The following is a 25,019-nucleotide window of genomic DNA, read 5'->3' as shown; positions in this document are numbered from 1 at the left end:
TAAAACATTAACGTGTTAAGAGAAAAACGAGAACTTTATTGGTTCAAATTTCATAGCAAGAAGATATCTGACAGTGTGATTGTGACTGATTAAAGTTTGCTAGTCGTAAGAGGAGTTGCATTTGTAAAACCTAATGCTCAGAGCCGTGAATTAACCGAGTTGTTCATTAAGTAGTTCGAACACAACTCAGTAAAAGGCTCGGTTCGACTCGATTCATTAAAAACCCGAGTTCTAACTCAAACACCAAAATGTGTATATTAAGCTAAAGAGGATGAGCCTAGCTATTAAGATGTTCTGCTCGAGAGGCTTGTTAAACTCCAAAAAAACTCGCATAAATCCTAATTTTCAATTATACTCATGCTTAGGACAGAGCTAGACAGTGCTCCTTTACACCTTTACTAATGCCAATAAGTTGCACAACTGAAGCTTTAAAAGTTGAATGTCCCGACTCTCAGCCCTCCGTATATAGACCAGAGGAATAACATGGCAAAACAAATATCATTGAATAAGCATTTTGAACACTAAAACTGGCAACGTAGAGTCTGAGTATGATAATTACAGTTCCTTACAGACATACTGCAGATATATCTACATTTTGCATAACAAAAAACTCACATCTACAAACAAACCAAAGATCTAGCATTCAATCAACAAGTCCTCCCCTTCCTTCATCATCTAAACAAGTCCCGCCAGATCCACCTCCCCCTTGTTTCTCCAGCTGATCAACCATGTCGCCTTGGCTAAGACATCTATTGAATACACTACTGTTTCCACCAGACCTCTCAGACAGAGAGACCATACTCATTGCAGCAATGCTGTTAGCAATGTTACCAACATCATTGGCTCCTTCATATAGACCCCTACTACCGTGAGCAAGTATACTTTGAGCTTCACCAGTACTTGTTAGAACAGAGGGAAATACCGACATTAACTGTGAGTTAGTCTGGCTAGAATTACTGATCAAAAGCCTCAGTGTCTCCCTTGCACTGCTCTCAATCATCGAGTCACTTGCAGGAATTAATGGATGAGTTGGGTGCAAAGATGGTATCGTGGTTGATATAGCAGGACCAGCACTGACCAGGTAAACAGGCCCTGACGAGCAAATGTCAATTACTGGAATGTGGACAATGGGATCACACATAAGAGGTGTAAATGTTGCAATTTGCTGTGATGATGCCATAGACAACGGCAACCTAACCAGAGGATCAGGAAGAAATGGTGGAAAATCTAGAGAGGGAATTTCAGAGAGCTCAAGAGGTGACTCGTGTGCCAATAGACTAGAGGGCATAGATGTAGAAAGAAGGGAAGAAAGAGGCGGCAAACAGAATGATTCAGTTGATGAGATAGGAAACTGTATAGGTGCCACTGCACATTGCAAAGTTGGTGTGACAGGAGGACACCAGCAGTAATAGGGAGAAATAAAGGACAACGGAGAGTTAGATGCTGCCAAACTTAGAGGAGGAAGCTCGGTAGATTTACCAAATGAATCCAGAGAACTTGACGTGAGAGATGAAATATTTCCATTGATTTCTTTAAGATTGTCCTTTTCATTTGCACCAGTTTGGTCCGAGTTTGTTTGTAAAGGAGAAGAAACGTTGTCACCCGAAGAAAGATGGCTTTCACCACGACGTCTAAATTTGTCTCTGGAGGAAATTTTCAAAGAGGATAAATTTCTTAGTAGACCCTCTTTGAAGGAACCTGACCTTGGACTAAGACTACCCATATAAAATGCATTTGCTTTTCCAGCTTGATTGCCATTATGCCGAGGGCGTGCCTGCTTGTTTGACGAGGCTGGAAATTGAATATCTAGCACATCAGAGGGTAGAGTAGCCAAGGCAACTGAATTTGTTTGATTTTGAGTCACTGTTGGCCCTCCAAGATAGGAGCGGAGACGTGTAGCAAAACAACCAAGGCGAGATTCGCTAATTCCAGTTAATTCAGCAAGAGAGGGCTTCTTTGTCAGCAAATTGTTCAGCTAAAACAAGTCCAACAACAAGTAATTAGTAAGCAAAGGTATCACTGTTTACGTTTGGACAAAGTATTGACTACTAATTACTTGGGAACCAGAGGATCTAACCTTGTCAATTAATTCGTCTCCAAGTAGCTTCGACTTTTCTGAGCACCAAAAGTAAAAATCATCACATGAAGTAATTCTCATCACAAAGGATCGACCAGATATGTCTGCTAAGATTTTTTCAATCTCTACAGAGGAGCTGGAGCAACTTGAACTGCTAGCCAGTGTTGCTAATCTTTCCATCTGGCCATCATCGCCAATGAATGAAATGCGCAGATTAGAAGTAGGCAACAGAGTAAGAGTTAAACTCCCTCTGCAAAAATAATTCAATGCTAATCAGATGTCAAAAATTAAGTGCATTGACTAAAGTAAACTTAATTTAACTACACACACACTAGTAATAAAATATAAGAATGATACATGTACAATGTTACGCAAATTTGATCTACATGGACACGTGCATGTCATTTTCAAGCAAGCCTCGATTTAACATTTTTTTTAATTATATCCAAAGTTAGTACTATTACAGCCACATAAGGCTAAAATAAACATATAAATTAGAATGAGAAAGGAGAAAGGTCATTTAGTCTAATCTGCTCTAAATAGATAGACATCTATGATCTATACACACACTACATATACATGTGGGTGAATTGTTTGTCACTACTAAGCATTGATATTTCACAAGTCATGGTGCCAAATTTTATATACATTTATGGTTACCAGCACTGAGCCAGGAACAAGGTATACATAATCAAGTAATCGACAAAGAGCTTTATAAGAGAGAGATGAGAATCTCTATAATTATGATGTACTTCATATATTCTTAATCTCAGATTATGCAGTTTAAAAATATAGCAAACAATATACATTACATTTATACAAAAATATATATTCTAAATCCTAGCTTCCAGATGATTGGTTGAACCCAGGTAGTACTCATAATTTCATTATTAAATCCAAAAACCATGCAAAATTGCTAACATGCTCTGTAACTCATACTAACTTGACACTGCACCCAGTAGCAGCGAACCATCAAATACTTTCTGCAGGCTTCTATTTTTTCTTTTCTTTTTTGTGAAAAAACTAGGAAATCCGCAAAATAATTTAGGCGATAAGTTTTCAGCAAAAAAACTTAAAAGAACACAAATATAATGTCTGTATTCAGTACTTGGTGAATATTAACTCCAAGCAAATGAGTTAACTACCAAATAAAAATCCATATCATGGGAGCATGAAACTACCTTTACTCTTCTTATATCAGAGATCATAATAGTTAACGTCCACTTTTACCTACAAGTCAAAAGATATATTTACTCGGAAGCATGAACATATGGTGACTATTGATAAGCTGTAATACAAAAAAATTTGCAAGTTCTTATCATCATAATTCAAGAAAAACTAATCTTCCAGCCATATTCAACAAGTTTAAAGTGTCAGAAACAATATATATTAATGAGTTCTGTGAAAGGATAACGAGATTCTAATAGAAAACACGTATAAGAAAGCAACAATGTTATGTGTTAAAGCTGATAGGTACTATTGAGCAAAAAAATGACAGAGTTGAACAGTATTGTTAACAATGTCACATTGGTGAAGCAAAATTTAATTTGCTCTTGATCCAAATCCTCTTTACAGAGAAACACTATATTGAATCCATCCCATAATGACACAGTATGTTGACTACACCAACCTTCATGTGTCGCTTCGTGTCAACATGCCTCACCTAGACATGGAAGGTTTCATACGAAGACGCGGTGGTCTACAAACCAACCAGATAGATCCAGCATGAAGTACATTTAGGTCTGCGATTCAAGTACAAGAAACTGAAATATTCACCCTAAAAAAGTTTGGGGATCAGAGCAATGGACTTCCCAACCTTACGAATTAGCATCCGAAGACAAGAACGCAAACCAATGAAAGTAGCAAAAACTTAAAGTCTGTGAATTGCCAAACCATGCCAAAAGAAATTTATTAACAGATATAGCAACTTACCGCCACACAAACTCCATATAAAAGACAAAAAGATTAGCATGCATTCAGCGCAGGACTATGTTTCCTAATTAACTCTGGACTATAAAAAACCTGCGACTTGAGGTCATACACAAAGGAGAGTGTAGAAAACAAGATAAATTTACAAATGTATACTGTATAAGAATCATAACATATAAAGCACGTAGCTTAAAGCAAAGACAAAGCAACACCACAAACCGGATAATATATAGTCTAAATTTTAAGCTGTTAATTAAGTACTTCATATTTTAGCCGACTATTTGAAGTCAAAATTGTTTAAGATCCATACAACAGATATTCAAGTTAAATATTTTCCCAAGCAAAGGGGGGAAAAGAAACTATCCTGTCAAATTCATTTCTCAAGGGCTAGGTCCCACTTTGACAAGTTTGCATCTAATAACACATGTTGTATTAGTACATGGGTATATCTGATGTTAGCCAGCTTTGTCACTCAAATTGTAATCATATAGGAGTACCAACTTACCCTAATTTTCTATGCTAACACCGAGCACTTATCCATACTAGGTGACAATAGATCACTTATTCACATACTGCATAAGAGGTATAGCAGGATACTTCAGAAAGAAAAAATGGTATTCGCAACTTAGACTGATTGTAGCTGATAATGTCTCATCTATATGGCGTGTCTATAGCATACCAACATTCAACATAAAAGCACAAACAAGAGCTCAAGACTAAATGATAGCATAATAAGTAATGCTTGCTTGATTGGATGGGAAGGAATGGAAATTTGTAATATTTTGTAGGGAAAATATTGTAATTTTCCTTCCTGCCTTCATTCCTTACATACCAATTCAAACTAAAATTCAAATCCACCAATTTAGGGGGAGAGGCTCCTTTCTACTCATTATCTTCGAGAACCTTCGTCATATAAAATATGCACTCTATAATTGGTAGTTATGAAGCTTTAACAAAACAAAAGCACAACACTTATTTTAACATAAACAGTCATATTCACACAACAGAAATCATTAGTCATCATAAAAACAATTACCTTGTACTGGTTGGGCACAACTGAGTTCCTTGCTTATCAATCTTCCCAACACGAATGGTAACTAGTGGGATACACAAACACCTTGCAAGCATTGCAACTTCTGATGGCTCAAAGTGCTGAAACGTAACAACATATAAATTCACTAAATTTTTAATTTACAGCAGCAAACAATAGTAAAATACAAAATTTAAATTTAGCAGCATTCCAATATCACTACTGTACTGCAACACAACGATACTATCAATTAGTATCGCAGTGATTTCTCTAACCAGTTAACCCAACTGACTAAACATATTACCAGAAATCTAATTCAATTCCGGAAAATAAGTTTTCCATTTCATCTCAACGTTCAGCAACTTGAAAAGTTATATTTATAAACAAAGACAAACCATACAAAATGTTTGCATTCTTTTACTTTCACACTTAATACTAGCATTCTTTTACTGTTTGTACAAAAGCTTAATATTCTTCTACAATCACAAATATTCCAACCTGCTACAAGTTTCATCAATATTCCAATGCTAATCTATCAAAATGCAGTACAAATCCTAATAACTAACTTTTCCTTGTCATCAACCTATTAATCCACTAAACATAACTCAAAATTAGAAATGCAAATGCATCAATGACATTATAGCCCATCTCAATTCCATTTCAGCAACTTGATCAATTACAAACATTAAACCAAATCACACAAAACCTTTGCTTTCATTTTACAATTAATATTAGATTCTTACAATACTCATCTATCAACAACAATCAATCAAACATTTTTCAACCAGCTACTAGAATATTCCAATACTAATCATTAACAAACATAACAGAAAAGCATAAATAGCCTACTGATTCTAACAAATTTTCCGATGCTTATCACAAGCATCATTTCATATTCACTAATCAATTAATCCACTAAATTAGTTATAATCAATATTTTTCCTATCCGTCAACAATAATCAATCAAGGATATTCCAAACAGCTACTAATCCTTACCAATATTCAGATACTAATCATTCACAAACAAATAACAAACATAACAGAAACGCAACAATAGACTACCAATTCTAACAAATTTTCCATGCTTATCTCAATTATCATTTCATATTCACTAATCAATTAATCCACTAAAGTAATTATAATCAATCAAGCATATTCCAACCAGTACTAATCCTAAACAATATTCAGATACTAATCATTCACAAACAAATAACAAACATAACAGAAACACATCAATAGACTGCCGATTCTAACAAATTTTCCGATGCTCATCTCAATCATCATTTCATATTCACTAATCAATTAATCTACTAAACTAATTCTAATCAATATTTTCCTAACCATCAACAATAATCAATCAAGCATACACCAACCAGCTACTAATTCTAATCAAGATATTCCGATACTAACAACAATAAACGCAAATAACATAAACATCATTTCTTATTCCACTAATCGATAAATCCTCTAAAACAACACGAAACTAAAACCGCAAACCCATCAAAATCCTCACCTGACTAAGCTGAGCGAGCAAACAATCATCCGCAACGCCACTCGATCCTCCATTCCGCTTCAACATCGGCTTCAATCTCTCATCGGCACGACACGCTCCCATAACCTGCATATCTAAAGCCTGCAACCATTGCAAAACATTCTCCTCTTCAAACACCAAGTCATCCTCTCTATCTTCAATTAAAATCTCATTTAATCGCTCCGTTAAGCCTGTTTCTTCACCAGATCTCACTAATCGCCTCGATTCATCCGATGATGATCGATTCACATCGTTATTAATCGTATCGTTATTATCAATCGTTCGATTATTAGTTGATTTTTCATCGTTTTTATCCATTTTATGTATGTGTGTTTATACGAAACCCTAGTTTCTTGAACAACACAGATCTAATCGAGATTGAATTAAAGATTTGATTTTTTGTGTGTGTTTGTGTGTGAAATTGAAAGAGGATAAGAGAGGATGATTAATATAGAGAGAAAATTGAAAAGATCTTGCGGACTTGAAAGATGATTGTGAATTGGGATTATAATTGCGTTGGGATCCGGGCGTTGTAAAATGGGATGGTAGGACCCACTCATGGGGTCACTGTGGGGCATAGAATGAGCCAATTGGGTTGCTGTTAGAGATGCTATTTTTGGATGGCCAGGCAGGAGACAGCTGGCAATGGATGATGTGTAAATTGCCTTTATTTTCATCGTTTTGTGTTTTCCCATAATTTAGTTAATATAGTGCTCATAAATTGAGTGGATTGGGTTAATTTATCAAAAAAAGAAAAAATTGAGGGGTCTGACGCTTAAATTTCTTTAACATAATAATTACGGAAAAATGAAAAAAAATAAAGTTTTTTTTTTTGAAAAATACCCTAGTTTAAAAAGCTTTTATAAAAAATACCATTAGGTTTTTAAAAATATTTGTAAAAATATGTTTTTATTTATAAAAATATCACTTTTCATATCTATTTTTTTTTGCAAAAACATGTTTGCAACTCTCCGCAATCTCGACCAATTTATCCAACTTCATCCAAGTTACTACATTAGCGGATGAGAGTCCGACTTCTACGAGGGCACCATGTACTGATCGAGTATGCTAGAGTCGGCTGTTCAAATTCATTTTTTTATCAATTTAATCTCCAACTTATAATCACATTAATATAAATAAAACTAAATATAACTCAAATTATCAATAATTAGTAGTATTAGAGAAGAACTTAACCTTTTCTAGCGGGGGTAATTTATAAAATATAGATATTTATATCTTAAAATTTCAATAAAAAGCTAATTTTTATTTTTGTGAGGTATGTGTCATTACTGGGCTCCGTCCCTTTTTTGATTTCCTCCTCTTCCCTTAGTTGCATCGGACAAATTACAAGTGGTAAGGTCATGTATTTTACATCTTTTATTAAATTAATAAATTTTAATTTTGCTGTTAAATTTTTTTATTTAGCAAATGATGTTTACTTATTGTAAGTAGGAATTTTTTATTTTAATTACAAAATTATTTATATATAATTTCCGTAGCTTGAAAAATGGTATCACGTGTAAATGTGCATATTTTGACGATAACTCAAATTCAAAGTGCAGTTGTACACAATATATATAAAAATATTATTTGTTTGATATAAAAGTATTTTTCTGGATTTTGATCATTAAAAATTATTTCCAAAAAAATTAGAAAACATGACATTTTTGAGTACTAAAAGAAGTGTGTAAAATAGTATATCCATAAATTGAAAATGAAACTATCAATTGAGAAGGGAAATAATGAAACCGGTGAAAAAAATCATTAAAAATAAAAAAGGTTTAGAATCAAATATGAACAATGAATGAAAAGTATATAATAACATAACTAAATATAAAATTATAATGTCATGGATAAGAATCCAGCATTTTATAATATTCAAAATAATCAATAATTTTACTATCATCATTGAATTTAGTGGGAGATTTAAAATCTAAACTGATTATCACCAATTTAGTTTTTATTTATTTTGAATAAATATTAAAAATAAATAAATTGTTTTTCAAGATTAAATACAATTATTAAATAGCTAAATAAACTTGATGCAATCTAATATTTTAATATTTTTACGATTCTTTATAAATTAAAACTTCTAATTTTACTATTCACTAATTTTAATTTTTTATACTATAGATCTATTTTATTAAATTATAAATTGAACTCTAGATATTTTATTTTTTATTTTTTTATGATTTGTTGTAAAAATAAAAATTTTAACTCTATAAACATATTCGAAAAAAATAAATTAATACATTTTATATTTGGAGATCTTCTTCCTGCTAGATAACACTAAATAATTGCTAACAAATTTATTCAAAACTGACTAAAAATATTATATGAAATCAAATCAAAACGTATATACACATTTATAAATAATTTTTAATTTGCATATATTAATAATTTTTATATTAAACTTTAGTTTTTACTTTTTATCAATAAAATAAACGGTGTACAAAATATATCAATAATTTTAATATATTTTTTTTACATTTTAATTAATCATTTTAACAATATACAGAATTACTTAAAATCAGCAAGGTTACATCTTCATTACTTTTCTCATCCATAACTGTTGGGCTTATCGAAATTTTGATATACTATTTTCACACCCTTGCATTACCATTTTCAGAATGTAAATTTGCCATGTTTTTCAATTTTTTTAAAAATATTTTTAATTTTAATGCTCACAATACATTAAATGTACGTCTATATCAAACAAATAACATTTTTATATATTGTATACTGTTAGGAAATGAATAACACACAGAGGAAGTGAATGTGTTTTACTGTTTTTGGGCTTTTCTTAAATGTTTATGGTTGAACAAAGTAAATTAAATCTTGTAGTAAAATGTGTTCATCCAGAAATAAGCTTGCAGAAAATAAAGAACACAAATCTTCAAAACTCACTTAATTTTATATTAAAATTAAGACTGTTTTGCTACAAAATTTCTAGGCTCTTTATTTATAAAGAGCTTATCTTTTCCTTGAGAGTGTTACAAGAAATTTGATCTAAATTATTACAACTGACTGAAGGACCAGTGTTAACTTTATAATTCAGTTAACTGCTGGTTTACACAGTGTACAGTGTACAATAAGACATGCTATTAGTTTTTCTAAACTGTCACTTGTCATTTCTATTTATAGAAAAGTTGATCTTCCATTTTTGGCTTAACATATCTTTAGCATCCTGTGATAATTTTAATCTTCCTCTGTCAGTTAATCTTCACCATTGATCTTTCGTATTTCTTCAAGCTGCTTTTTGTAGACTTGTCAATCCAGCTGTTTGGATTGTTTGTTGATTGTTAATCTTGAATATTGAACTGGTCTGTGATTTTGTACTTTGAGAATTTTACTCGAGATCTCCAATTAGGCATATAGAGATCTTGACATCTCGATAAGTATAATGACTTATCGAGATCTCCAATGCTCTAGTGAATTTGACTTATAGAGGTCTCTGAGTTCTCGAATGAAACTTTAGCTTGTCGAGATCTCTCAGCATCATGTCTTCACTTTGTCTTGTCGACAACTTAGAGTTCTCTAGTGAATTTTGACTTATCGATATCTCTGAGTTCTCTAGTGGACTTTGACTTATCGATAACTCAGAGTTCTCTAATGAATGTAGATTTGTCAATAACAATGAGTTCTCTAATGAAGAAATGACTTGTCGATATCTCCAATCTTCATGTCTTCTTGACTTGTCGATATCTCTCTGAGTTCTCTAGTAACTTTCCTGACTTCTCGATAAGTCATTTGAAGTACTCGAATGACTTCTTGTTAGTCCCAAAGTATCGTAGAAGGGGGGGTTGAATACGATACCTACAATCTTTTTTGATTCGTTCCAAGTTCTTCGTTAAAAGTACGGAATCAAAATAACAGAAAATAATTCGAGGAATATATTATTTTATTAATATAAACCTCGAGGTTGCTACAATCTAATCAACGTATTGATTAGCTACAATAAATTCAGCAGCATAACAGTATGTTTACAAGAGTATTAAATGTGAAGCTTTAATGGAGCTCTCGTAAGCTTTCTGTGTTTGCTGAAGAAGATCACTAACTGAATGAAAATTCATTCAATTTATTTTGTAGTCTTTCAAAATTTAATGGACAGGTGGTCAATTTTTGTCCACTCATTTCATTAAATTTGCTGCACTTCAAATCAGTGAATAACACATCTATGACGGCAACTCTGTGGCGACAGCATTCCCCTGTGCCTTCTCTGTGGCGACAGCTTCCCTGTGCCTTCTCTGTGGCGACAGCTCTGTGGTGACAGAGTTGCCTTAAGCATTTCTCTGTGATTACAGCTCTGTGGCGACAAGCTCTATGGCGACAGTTGCCTTGAGCATTTCTTTGATAACACCTTTGTGGCGACAAGTGCTCCTGTGGCGACTAGTATAGAGAGAGCTATCATGACTTAGAGTATTTTAGCTTTTTGTCAAATCATTCTTCAATGTATCAATCATTTTTCTTCTGTAATTGAATCAAAATACTTTCTTGAATACTGATGTTTGGTGCACTAGTCTAGTTCACAAATAGCTAGCATTGTGAGGATCCTAATTCAATTTGTCTTGTGTTTTTGAGTTGATACAGACCGATATTTATCCATTGCTTCTTTCACTGAACCCTTGATCTGTAACACTTGAAATCAATACATGCAACTGATGTTTAAAGTCTCTTGATGTCTTATTCTTCATGGATGCTTGAACATGACAATGGACTTCTTCCCATGATTTGTTGGAGGACTTAATGAATCAATCACATCATTTGGTTCATTGTGTTTATCATGTCTTCATCTGTAGGGTTCTTGTGCTTTATAGTTTAATATTGTTTATCAGTTTCTGTTTTCATGTTGAGTTATAAATCCTCGATTACATGTTACATTATATTATGATTTACAATCTCCCCCTATTTGATTGTTAGAGTTCGACAAGCAAATCCCTAAGGATACTCAACTGATAATAAGAAAAAGTACGAACTATAAAATAGATAAAGATATTAAATACATTCCGAATTACATATTCATTTCCATATTTCTTAAGATACAAATTACAAAAAAGTGTTTCTCTAGCCTGAACAAATATTCTACGTCTTCTTTGTCTTTGTCGTCTTCTTCTTCCTGCTTCCTTCTCTTTCTTGAGGCTGATCAGATTTTCTCTTAGAGGCTTTCTTCTTAAGAACTGAAGGTTTTGGAGGAGACTCTTTTAGCTCATTCAATCTAGCTTGTACACAATCACGAGCTTTGTTAGATATATTTGATAATGTCATGGCTAATATGATTTATGTTTAGTTTTCAGATCTTACTTAAACAGGATAAATCAGTACTTACTAGAAGTCAGGACTTAAGGATATCAGTACTTATATTATCAGGAGATAATCATCAGAAGATGGATATCAGAACTTAAGTACTGAAGGACGTTCAGATAAGGACAACAGCTGATTAAAGGAAAGAAGATCGAGACAAACATAAGAAGAGATATGCATGAAGAAGGAATTCTATGAAGAATAGAATACTTGGAAGAAAAGATATCTGATTGATATATTTTAGGAAGCAGAATTATATTCTATATCAATTAGCGATTATCTTGTAACTGTGTAGTATATAAACACAGACATAGGTTTTACATTAAAAGTGTTATTATATTCGAGAAGATTATTTATTGTAACCCTAGCAGCTCTCGTGATATTTGTTCATCACTGAGAGGTAACAGTTCCATACTGTAACAGAGTTTATTGTTTCAATAAAGTTTGTTTTCTGTTACTTGAGTTATTTAAGTTCGATTTGATTGTAATATACATTGTATTCACCCCCTCTACAGTGTGTGTGTGTGTGACCTAACAAGTGGTATCAGAGCCTATCTGTTAACACACAAACAGTTTAAGATCCAAACACAATCATGTCTGAAACAGAAACTCCAACTAAACCCACCAAAACTGAAGAGCCTCCTAAGACACATATTCAAAGCCGATATGAGACCATTAGAGTTCCCATATTGAGACCATCTGAATATCCCATATGGAAGGTGAGGATGACCATTTTTTTGGAAGCAACAGATCCAGAATATCTTGATAGAATCAAGGAAGGGCCTCACAAACCAACCAAGCTCGCGGTTGCAGTTGCAAGTGAAGCAGCAAAGACTGTACCAAAGGAGAAGAATGATTACACTGCTGAAGATATCGCATTAATTGCTAAGGATACTAAGGTACGACACTTACTGCATAGTGCCATTGATAATGTAATGTCAAACAGGGTAATAAACTGCAAGACTGCAAAGGAGATATGGGATGCCCTGGAAACAAGGTGTCAGGGAACTGATACGATTAAGAAGAACATGAAGACAATACTCACTCAAGAGTATGAACACTTTGACTCAAAGGCTAATGAGTCATTGACTGATTTATATGATAGATTTGTCAAACTCTTGAATGATCTGTCACTGGTTGATAAGGAGTATGATCTTGAAGATTCAAACCTTAAATTCATGTTAGCTCTTCCTGAATGTTGGGATTTGAAGGCAACAACAATAAGAGACAACTACAATCTTGATGAAACAACTCTTGATGAAATTTATGGAATGCTCAAGACTCATGAACTTGAGATGGAACAAAGAAGCAAGAGGAAAGGTGGAAAGTCAAGGATAGTTGCTCTTAAGGCTGAAGAAGAATCCCACAAGGCAGCTACCTCAAGGAAAGACTAGGGTAAAGCTCTCTTCACAAAGTCTGATACTGAGTCATCAAGTTCTGAAAGTGATGATGACTCAGAATCTGAAAGCCTGCCTGAGACGGATGCTGATGAAGAGATGATGAAGCTGTGTGCTCTTATGGTGAAAGGGATCACAAAGATTGCATACAGGAAGTTCAGGAAGGGAAAGAAGTTTTCCAGGAAAGGCGCAAGTTCTGATAAGAAGAATTTCAGAAAATCTGAGGGCAGAGGAGGAAAGTCTGACATAGGAGATTATACAAATGTAAAATGCTACAACTGTGGTGAGAAAGGCCACATATCTCCTTATTGCAAGAAATTGAAGAGTGACAAAGGCAAGGCTCTTGTCACAAAGAAGAAAAGCTGGACAGACACCTCAGATTCTGAAAGTGAGGAAAATTATGCCTTGATGGCAAATGCTGATAAGGCAAGTGCTGAAAGCAGTTCTGAAGCTGCCGAATCAAAGGTACCTCAAACTACTTATGCCTTTCATACTGATGATATAAATGAGTTGAGAAGATATCTTAAAACCATGTTTGTTAGTTATAGAGATCAAACTTTAACATGTGAAAGATTAACTTCTGAAAATCTTGTTTTTAAGAAAAGAAATGATTTCTTAGAAAAGGAGTTAGTTATGTTCCATCAAACTCAGAAAGATAGAGATGATGCTTTTTATGTTAGGGATGAAGTGCTAAAAATGAATGAATCTCTAAAAACTGAGTTAGAAAAGGAAAGAGAGGTTATCAGGACTTGGACTAACTCTGGCAGAACAACTCATAATTTGTTAAGTAGTGAAAACTGGAAATAGGGCTTAGGTTATGGAGAGGATAAGAATGATAAAGGAACTGAAGGTATTAAGTCTGTAGTTGTTAAACAAAAGCTAATGAGAAATCAGAAGTTAAAAAGGAATTAACTTCTGACAAACTAAAACAGGAAAAGACAGCTGAAGTGAACATAGGCTTAATGACTAAGAAGCAGCTTAAGCATAAGCTGAAAGATGTTAAGAATGCAAACAAGGTAAAATCACTTAGGAAAAATAGGAATGGAAAGGAAGGCGTGAATAAAAGCAATGATTATAAGCCTGTTCCTGAAGCTCCTAGGAAAATGTGTCATAACTGTGGAAGTTCTAACCATCTGGCTTCTTTTTGCAGGAAGAATTAATGAAGTAAGAACAAATTCAGAAGATTGATAAGAAAAAATTCTTCCAACCTACCTCTGACAGAGTTGCTTATATTGAGAAAATTCAAGAGAAACAACAAGCTCAGATTGATGATATTCTGAAAAATCAAGCTTCTCAGCAATCTCAACTTAATGAAATCCAAGCCTCAGTGGAATTGCTTGTCTTTCTTCTATTACATGCTAATGCCAAAAAGGGGGAGAAAGTAATTAAGTCCAAATGCAAAACTGATAAGACACTGAAGGGGAAGGATGATGAAGAAGATGACCATGGAAACTCTGGAATGGGTAGAGGTCATAGTCAAGGTAGAGGTTTCTCATCAAGAAAAGCTGAAATCACAAGTCACAGGACAAGTTCTGATACTGGAAAAAGAATCACTTCTACTACTGGTAAAAGGATAAGTTCTGATGAACTTTTAGATCTTGATGAAGAAATGTCAAGACAATTATTTCTTCAAGAAAATCCAGGAATGGACTTGGAGAGTTTAATGGAAGAAGAAGCCAGACTTAAAACAGAAAAAGTCAAGTCTAAATCTGAAGCTTCTGGTAAAAAGAAACTTCCAAAACTCAAAGGCATTGTGAGAAAAGAAAGGACAAATACTGAAGCAACCATGGCTAAATCACAACCGCAGATAGATCCAAGGTCCAAGGGCAAAGAAAAAGTTGGTGAACCTATCAAGGTTTATGTGCCTCTTGTGAATGAAGAAATTACTGATGAAGATGATGATCTTGCTCTGACTTCAAGAAAAGTTTTTAAGACAACCTCTGACATGACTCAAGTTGTTCAGAGTCAAGAGATAGTAAGTTCTGATATTTCAAAGAAGCAAGTAACCTCTGACATAGCTCAAGTTAACTTGATATCAGAAGATAAATCAAAGACACTCCTACCAGGATTCACTAAAGCAAAACAGACTCAACCTTTGAAGACTGCTGCAAGTGGTTTTGAAGCAGGAGTGGTTAATGGAAAGGAAACAAGAGATAAAACTGGATTGGGAAGTGCTGATGAAAGAAGAATACAGAACACTACCAATGATCCAACTTCCTTGAGTGAACCAGGTATTGGAGCAACTCCTGAGAGATTGAATCAACTGGAATCTGTACAAATGGTTTACCATACCTATTGAAAGAACACATCTTGTTGTACTTCATGACAGATGGTAGGGTTTATCATATAAGGGAAAATGACATTCCATTGAAGTATTTTGAAGAACTGGAGCATGTATTATTCTTACTTCAAGTGAATGACAAAATAATAGAAAGTGCTGCAAACTATTTGAAGAATCAGATTCAGAGACAGAAAAGACTTTATTCTATTAAGTTTGACAACACATATCATCCAAAGTACAGAGATCACAAGGGTGATATAGTTGAAATGAAGCCCAACACTGCTAAGATTATAACTACCTTTTTGGGTTACAGGGCTGTGGAATTCAATCTTGAGTCTGATAAGGCATATTTGATCAGACTGGATCAGGATATAAAAAAAGCTAGAATTAATGATCTCAGGGCTACAATCTTTCAAATTGGTGAAGATACTGCAGAACTTAAAGATGCTAAAAGGAGGATGATTGATGAACTCAGATATGCTGAGAGATGTTTGTTGAAGAACTATCTCATAACAACTCCTGACATCAGAGAGATCAAAAGATGAAGCCAAGTCATGATTGTTAGGTCACACACACTGTAGAGGGGGTGAATACAGTGTATAATACAATCAAATCGAACTTTAATATATTAAGTAACAGAAAACAAACTTTATTGAAACAATAAACTCTGTTACAGTATGGAACTGTTACCTCTTAGTGATGAACAAATATCACGAGAGCTGCTAGAGTTACAATGAATAATCTTCTCGAATATATGATAACACTTATAGTGTAAACCCTATATCTGTGTTTATATACTACACAGTTACAAGATAATCACTAATTGATATGGAATATAATTCTGCTTCCTAAAATATATCAATCAGATATCTTTTCTTCCAAGTATTCCATTTTTCACGGAATTCCTTCTTCATGCATATCTCTTCTTATGTTTATCTCGATCTTCTTTCCTTTAATCAGCTATTGTCATTCTCTGATCATCCTTCAGCACTTAAGTTCTGATATCTAACTTCTGATGATTATCTCTTGATAATATAAGTACTGATATCCTTAAGTCCTGACTTCCAGTATAAGTACTGATCAACAGTTAAGTACTGATGTTAGGTCACACACACACACTGTAGATGGGGTGAATACAGTGTATAGTACACTCAAATCGAACTTTAAGAATTAAGTAACAGAAAACAAACTTTATTGAAATAATAAACTCTGTTACAGTATGGAACTGTTACCTCTCAGTGATGAACAAATATCACGAGAGCTGCTAGGGTTACAATGAATAATCTTCTCTAATAATGATAACACTTATAGTGTAAACCCTATGTCTGTGTTTATATACTACAGAGTTACAAGATAATCACTAATTGATATGGAATATAATTTTGCTTCCTAAAATATATCAATCATATATCTTTTCTTCCAAGTATTCCATTCTTTACAGAATTCCTTCTTCATGCATATCTCTTCTTATGTTTATCTTGATCTTCTTTCCTTTAATCAGCTACTGTCCTTATCTGATCGTCCTTCAGCACTTAAGTTCTGATATCTATCTTCTGATGATTATCTCCTGATAACATAAGTACTGATATCCTTAAGTCCTGACTTCCAGTATAAGTACTGATCAACAGTTAAGTACTGATTTATCCTGTTCAAGTAAGATCTGAAAGCTAAACATAAAACATATTAGCCATGACATTATCAAATATATCTAACAACTGATTTGTCCTGTTAAGTAAGATCTGAAATCTAAACATAAATTATATTAGCCATGACATTATCAAATATATCTAACAATCTCCCCCAACTTGTAAATTAGCATAATATACAAGTTTAACAGATATTTGATGATGTCAAAAACATTAAGTACAAATGTATGAGAATTGGACTAAATAACTACAACTTACAGTCCTTAAAGCTTTACCAATATTCAACTTCTTATAACAACTTTAGTCTGTACAAATATCAGAATTTAAGCAGTTGTAGATCTTTGACTTGGCTTCATCATCTGATCTCTCTGATGTCAGGAGTTGTTCTGAGATAGTTCTTCAACAAACATTTCTCAGCATATCTGAGGTCATCAATCATTCTCCTTTTGGCATCTTTAAGCTCTGCAGTATCTTCACCAGTTTGAAAGATTACAGCTCTGAGATCATTGATCTTTGCTTTTCTCAACTCCTGATCTAGTCTTATGACATATGCTTTGTCAGACTCCAGATTGAATTCAAGTCCCTTAATACCAAGATATGTTCTGATCTGTGCAGTATTAGGCTTCATATCAACAATATCACCATTGTGATCTCTGTACTTTGGAACATATGTGCTGTCAGACTTAACAGAATAAAGCCTTTTCTGTCTCTGAATCTGTTCTTTTAAGTAGTTTGCAGTAGTCCCTGTTATTCTGTCATCCACTTGAAGTAAGAAAAGTACATGCTCCAATTCTTCAAAATACTTCAATGGAATGTCATTTTATCTTATATGATAAACCCTACCATCCGTCATAAAATACAACATGATGTATTCTTTCAAGTAGGTATGGTAAACCATCTATACAGATTCCAGTTGATTCAATCTCTCAGGAGTTGCTCCAATACCTGGTTCACTCAAGGAAGTTGGATCATTGGTAGTGTTGTGTATTCTTCTTTCATCAGCACTTCCCAATCCAGTTTTATCTCTTGCTTCCTTTCCAGTAACTACTCTTGCTTCAAAACCACTTGCAGTAGTCTTCAAAGATTGAGTGTGTTTTGCTTTAGTGAATCCTGGTAGGAGTATCTTTGATCTATCTTCTGATATCAAGTTAACTTGAGCTATGTCAGAGGTTACTTGCTTCTTCTGAATATCAGAACTTACAATTTCTTGACTCTGAACAACTTGAGCCATGTCAGAGGTTGTTTTAAGAACTTTTCTTGAAGTCAGAGCAAGATCATCCTTTTCATCAGTAATTTCTTCATCCTCAGGAGGTACATAAACCTTGATAGGTTCACCAACCTTTTCTTTACCCTTGGATCTTGGATCTATCTGTGGTTGTGATCTAGCCAATGTTGCTTCAGTATGTGTCCTTTCTTTGATCACAATGCCTTTGAGTTTTGGAAGTGGCTTTTTACCAGAAGCTTCAGATTTAGATGTGACTTTCTCTGATTTAAGTCTGGCTTCTTCTTCCTTTAAACTTTCCAAGTCCATTCCTGGATTTTCCTGAAGAAATAACTGTCTTGACATTTCCTCATCAAGATCTAAAAGTTCATCAGAACTTATCCTTTTACCAGGAGCAGAACTTATTCTTTTCCCAGTATCAGAACTTGTCCTGTGACTAGCTTGTCTTGATGTGAATCCTCTACCTTGACTATGACCTCTACCCATTCCAGAGCTTCCTTGATCATCTTTTTTATTATCCTTTCCTGTCAGTGTCTTGTCAGTCTTGCATTTGGACTTAATCACTTTCTCCCCCTTTTTGGCATTAACAGGTAGTAGAAGAGAGATAAGCAATTCCACTGAGGATTGGATTTCAGTTAGTTGTGATTGCTGAGAAGCTTGATTTTTCAGAATTTCATCAATCTGAGCTTGTTGATGATCTTGAGTCTTCTCAATATAAGCAATCCTGTCAATGGTAGGTTGGAAGAACTTTTTCTTATCAATTTTCCAAACTTGTTCCTGTTTGATAAAGTTCTCCTGAATCTTGTGTAACTCTGCATGAGTAGTTGAATGAAGACCTTGTAAATGTTTAGTACTCAATGCAGTGACTCTAAGCTGGGTTTTAAAATCATCAGAATTTAACATTTCATCAGCTTTAGTCAAGTGCTCAGCAAGATGCTTGTCAGTTGGAATACATGAAACTGAGTTCCATTCCTTAGTCCACTCCTGAACTGCAGGAGTTTCACTCCAAGGTACTGGTGCTTCTCCGGTAACAAACTTCTCAACCAGTTCAGACTTAGGAAGAGTCTGTTGAGGAGTATGTCCTGAAGGACCTGCTTCATCATCATCTACAGTTGGAGCAACATTACCAGTATCTCCAGCATTTGCAGCATCAGAACTTAAAGAATCAGTATCTTCTGATAAGACAACAGTGTGAGTAGCAATAGAGGCTTCAGCATCCTCTAATTGCTGATCTTGTTCTAAGTTCTGATCAACAGCCATATCCTGATGCTCACCTAAATTCTGATCATCAGCATCTTGATGCAGAGAAGGTGTTGTTGATAACTCTGGAGTTTGAACATCATCAGTAACAGGTGTTGTGATAGGAATATTTGCTGTTGGAGCTTCTAAGAGAAGTACTGCAGGCACAACCAAGTTTTGAAGATCAATATCAGCACTTGTGCCTGGATCAACAGAAGATACAAAAGGTGTGCTAGCCTTTTCAGAAATAGCTTCCTGAGATGGAGTTGATGGAGAAGAAGTGACTGGAGCAAATTCCTTGTCTTGTGAGATCAGAGATTCCTGATCCCCTTCCTTAGCTGCTTCCTCTTCATCATCTGAAACTGGCCTTTTTGCCCTCTGTTTCTTGTATCTCTTTGTTGATTTGGATTCCTTGGGAGTTTCAGGAACTGTCATTCTTCTAAGCCGTTTGAGAAGTCTAGATCCCCCAATTCCAGAATCCTTCTGAGAAATCACTTTCTCAGCTTCACTTACAACAGGTTCTGAAGAAGGAACCTGTTCCTCAGTATCATATTCATCTCTCAGTACAGTCCTCCTCCTCTTTTGAGGTGTTTGAGGAATAGTTTTTGTCCTCTTTGGCTTGGAGGATGAGGGTTGAACAGTCTGTGAAGTAGAGAGATAGGATTTGAGATAAGTCCTGAGGGTAGGTTGAGTAGTATGAGTGGTAGGTGCTGAGGATGATGGTTTTTGGGTGTTTGTGGTTGGTTGGACATCAAAGTAAACAGATCTATAAGTATCAGGATCAGCATTTACTAGGATCTGTTTTACAGACTGAGGAATCTATAATGGTCTAACCACTTTTTTCTTAGTATCAGCATTTACCAGATCATTAAAATATCGTTTTGCAACTCTAAAAGGTGGGGTTGAGGAACTGACTAATTGAGGTTCATCAGTACAAAAAGTATATATAAGTTGACAGAATCTAGCAAAATAGACAATATTTCTATCCTCTGTCATCCTATCCCCAATAAAACCAATTATTCCAGTTGCAAAATCAAAATGAGTTTGATGGATAATAGCATACCCTATGTGCTGACTCAGAATTGGGATAACATTAAAATTCGAACATTTGTTCCCAAAAGCTTTGGTGATGCAGTCAAAGAAGAAACTCCATTCTCTTCTGATATTAGCCCTTTTTAACTGCCCAAGCTTTGCCAAACTCTTTTCATCCCAAATCAGCCATTAACTCCTGAAGTGCTGATTCCTCTGGAGTTGAAAAAGTATAATTTTCTGGGAGATGTAGAGCTTTGCGTATTGTACCAGGATTGACTGCATAAGATGAATCACCCACTTCAAAAACAATACTGGGAGTGCCATGTTTACCACCATCATCAAAGTGCCCAGTCCGCCAAAACGTCAGAACTTGTTGACTCGAAAAGACTTCAGGCTGAGTTAATGCATACCCAATCTCACTGTGTGCAAGAAGATCTTGCACAAAATGCAATTCAGATGGAGCTTCAGCATGATCAAGAATTGCAGCATAGTTGTTTGGAACAAACTTAGCTCCATCAATGATTAAATCCTTAGGTGCCATGTGAAAAATTAAGATTTAAAAGTGCCTGTTAGGTATTTGATAAAATGTCTGTATGAAAAACCAACGTGAGAGAAAGAGAGAGTAAAAGCAAGTAGAGAGAAAAAGTATGAAGGAAATAAAAGATTAAAGAAATCCTCTCTCTGTTGTACTTATACTCTGAACAAAAATGTTACCGTTGGACACCTGTCAGACATGCAGTAATAACGGATAGTTACTGGGCTCGAGAAAACAGGAATCATTACTTACCCAGTTGCCTGTTTTCAAGGAAAAACCATTCCACTTACCCAGATATTCCATTAATCAAGGTGAAACAGTTTTAATTCAAAATTGAAACCGTTCCACTGAGTTAATTATTTTTCACTGCATCATTAATATTCTGAAAGTAAATCACGTAAAAATGACCAAGATAAATTAGATGAGTAAGTGCTGATAAAAAAAATCAGAACTTAAATTAAAACAGAATTTATATGGTCATCAGAATATCAAGCAGGATTTATCAATGCATTACCAAATATCTTAGAGACAAAATCTTGAAGCAAAAACAAATTTCATTAATATATCAAGAGAATACATTTATGAAATGGAAATTACATCAGTACTTATACAAGATTTCCCTAAGCTACTAAACCTAACATCAACAGCTTTAGTCCTAGCTAAGAAGCCTGACAAAGCCGATGATGAAGAAAAACAGGAAGAAGACAAGATTAAATCATTTATTCTTCTTCCTACTCTCGACAAACAGAATGGCGAGTCTGATGATTCGCTCTTGCTGGCGGAGAGCTGCCAGTCTTTCCTCCTCCATTCGCTCCAGATGGCGATGGTAATCCATATAGAAGAACAGGAGGTGGGTCAGTACCTCCTGTGGGACAGAGTCCCATATCTCCTCAGGAATGGCTGTGACATGCCATTCCTGCTGCCATTCGGCACAACTTAGCTCCATATTGAAGTTTTGGTAGTTCAAAAACATGTTGTATCTGACCATTTTGTTTTTGAAAGAAAAAGTATGAAGATAAGTGTGTGAGAAGAATTTGATGGGAAGGCTGATGTGAAGTGGCTGCTTATATAGGCAAGAGAATGCCAGGAGACGTAAAAGTATTTAATGTTGACAGGTAGAATTAATTCTACCTCGTCTCCCTAGACTTTAAAAAAGAATAACATTCATTGGAAAGAGGAAACATGGTTTAAAGCGCACAAGAACCAAGTAACAGTGGACTGTTCAAGTACGAATACCATTAATCCTAATCATAGTGACTATTAATCTTCCACTTCAACATATTCAAATATTAACTGAGACTGTTATCAAATTTTATTCACAGATAAGTCAAGTAAAACATTAGACTGTAATATCAGAACTTAGACTTATATCAGAACTTAACAGTCATCAGAACATAATTTCTTAACTCGAAAAAGGAATGCCTATCTTAGTAAGTCCTTATACAAGTTCTGAGTTATACTCTTCAGAACTTAATTGTAACACCCCCAGATCCGGGGTCGAGGATCCGGGTCGTCACGGTCTTTCTTTCCACAATATCACTTCACTTAATTAATAATAATAACCTTATGCTGTGACCCCACACTAACACACACCACAACCCGTTATAGTCTCAGAGATGAAATTTAAATAAGTACAAGTCTTTGAATCCACAATTTAAAAGTTATTACAACCCAAAATGATTACTTGATAAATTTACAGTTAATTGCCATTATCTGCCACAAGTTATAATTATACATAATTGATTCTCAAAAGTAGATGGTCTGATCTACAATAGATCTACCTCTGCAGCTATAGCAGCTACAACATCAACGGGAAGACGCGGGACGCTTCCCACGCGCTTGCGCTGGGTCTGCTGGAGTCTGGCCATCTTTCCTAACTGTTGTTGTGTGATGAAGAAATAAAGCAAGGGTGAGCAGCAAGCCCACCAAAATAATATGTATAATGATTTACAATATATGAGCCTACTCATAATACTCATGAAAGTCTTGGTCAAAAGAAATGAACCAAGTTTGATATCTTAATGCGATGAAGTCGCAAAATATTCAGTATATATACATATATACTTTTCAAAATATTGGAAGTCCTCTTCCATGCATAATATACACAAAGTCCCAGTGTATAACTGTATAAAAAAAATATCGTTGCAAGGTGATCTCATATATCTAACCTTGTTTCAACGTTTTTCTGAAAATCTTTGTCATTCCTAAGACAATTATTAATTAGATATAAGTTTAAAAGATGAGGTTACCAAATACCCCAATATACTTATATCTTTCCCAATACTACTTGAACTACCACCGTTCAAGTTATCATCAGTTTCAAAAGTTCATCACATAGATGAGACTACAAGACAAGATTTGAATAGATTCAATCTTTGAAATATTATTGAATGAAATAAAGTTACGAGATACTTTATTTAGTCCCGATATATATATATATCCACATATATATATCTCTTAAACATTTCCTGGAACCTCTGTTATGTAAAGTATGAACAGAGTTTGAAACATCCAATGAATTTTGGAAAGGAAAAGAATTTTGGCATAAACCAGATATCTTGCTGATCAGGCAAGGATACCCATAAGTAACCTTTTCTACTAGTAGATGGACGAATTCCCCACTGGTCATCACCCTGGTCATAATTAGGACCTTATGCTGGACTGCCACTCAGCCACTTATGCATTTGATGGACTCCCACTGAGCCACTTACACTATCATGGACGCCCACTGAGCCCATGTTGCTTATGCCGACTCAATAGATGGACTTACTTCCCGAACGTTGGGTAAGTAATCAATTCATTTACCAAAACTGCAACCTTGTTGCGAATATAAAATACACCACAGAGCCGGATCCCTCAGGTTTTAAGCGAGTATTTAAATCCCCTTAAAAAGGAAGATCTTAAATATAAAATTGAGTTTTGGGATTCGCTCTAACTTTTAAAAATCATTTTGAAGACTCGAAAACACTTTATAGAGTGTTTGGAGTAAAGCTGATTTAATGAAGTAAATCAGTCCCCAGAATATTTAGAAAATGACTGAATATTATTATTTAAATAATATTCCCATAAAGAATAATCTTTATAAAAATAATTGAAGTAGAAGTATTAAAACTTATACTTGAAACGAGTATTAAATAACCAAAGATATACTTATATGAAAGTATTATCTTTATTTGAATAATCGAAAATAAGTTTGATTATTGACACCTTATTCTTTAATAAAATAAAGAATATACCTCAGCAAATAATCGGAGTCATAGATCCTCAAATGAATATTCAAATAATATTCATTAAATAATATAAACTGAGTCATACGCCCTCGAATGAATATTCAAATAATATTCAATAAATAATATAAAAGAGTCATAAGCCCTCGAATGAATATTCAAATAATATTCAGATAAATAAATAAAAGGAGTCATAAGCCCTCGAATGAATATTCAAATAATATTCAGATAAATAAATAAAAGGAGTCATACGCCTTCGAATAATATTCAAAATAATATTCATTAATAAAGTAAAAGGAGTCATAAGTCCTCGAATGAATATTCAAAATAATATTCAATAATAAAATAAAGTTAAAGTTATCGAATAAACCTTATTCGATTAATAGTTTTAAAAACTATATCCATATATATATATAAATAAATAAATATATATATATATAATATACTCGGGAACATCGACTCCCGGTTTAGAAATATGTTCACCTTTTATCCCCTATACTAAGGGTATACGCAACTACTTGCTTATTTCTAGCATAGGTATTATGCAACTATAAGCATTGAAATCAACAGAT

At 34.2% G+C, this 25,019-nt stretch overlaps 1 protein-coding gene across 1 annotated transcript; it reads right to left on the bottom strand.

The window, feature by feature from the left end:
* Positions 1-484: 484 nt before the first annotated feature.
* Positions 485-7,045, bottom strand: LOC141678570 (uncharacterized). The gene is made up of 4 exons (XM_074484912.1): positions 6,550-7,045; positions 5,043-5,158; positions 2,078-2,327; positions 485-1,975 (listed from the first exon to the last, which is right to left on the bottom strand). The coding sequence occupies exons 1-4, from the start codon at positions 6,883-6,885 to the stop codon at positions 644-646; spliced, it is 2,034 nt and encodes a 677-aa protein (XP_074341013.1). The 5' UTR covers positions 6,886-7,045; the 3' UTR covers positions 485-643.
* Between the last annotated feature and the right edge of the window lie 17,974 nt (positions 7,046-25,019).

Source organism: Apium graveolens, chromosome 8 (genome assembly GCF_009905375.1).
Source record: "Apium graveolens cultivar Ventura chromosome 8, ASM990537v1, whole genome shotgun sequence".
NCBI classification, from domain to species: domain Eukaryota; kingdom Viridiplantae; phylum Streptophyta; class Magnoliopsida; order Apiales; family Apiaceae; genus Apium; species Apium graveolens.
Note: the sequence above shows the minus strand (reverse complement) of the source record. Positions and strands in the feature narration are given on the sequence as shown.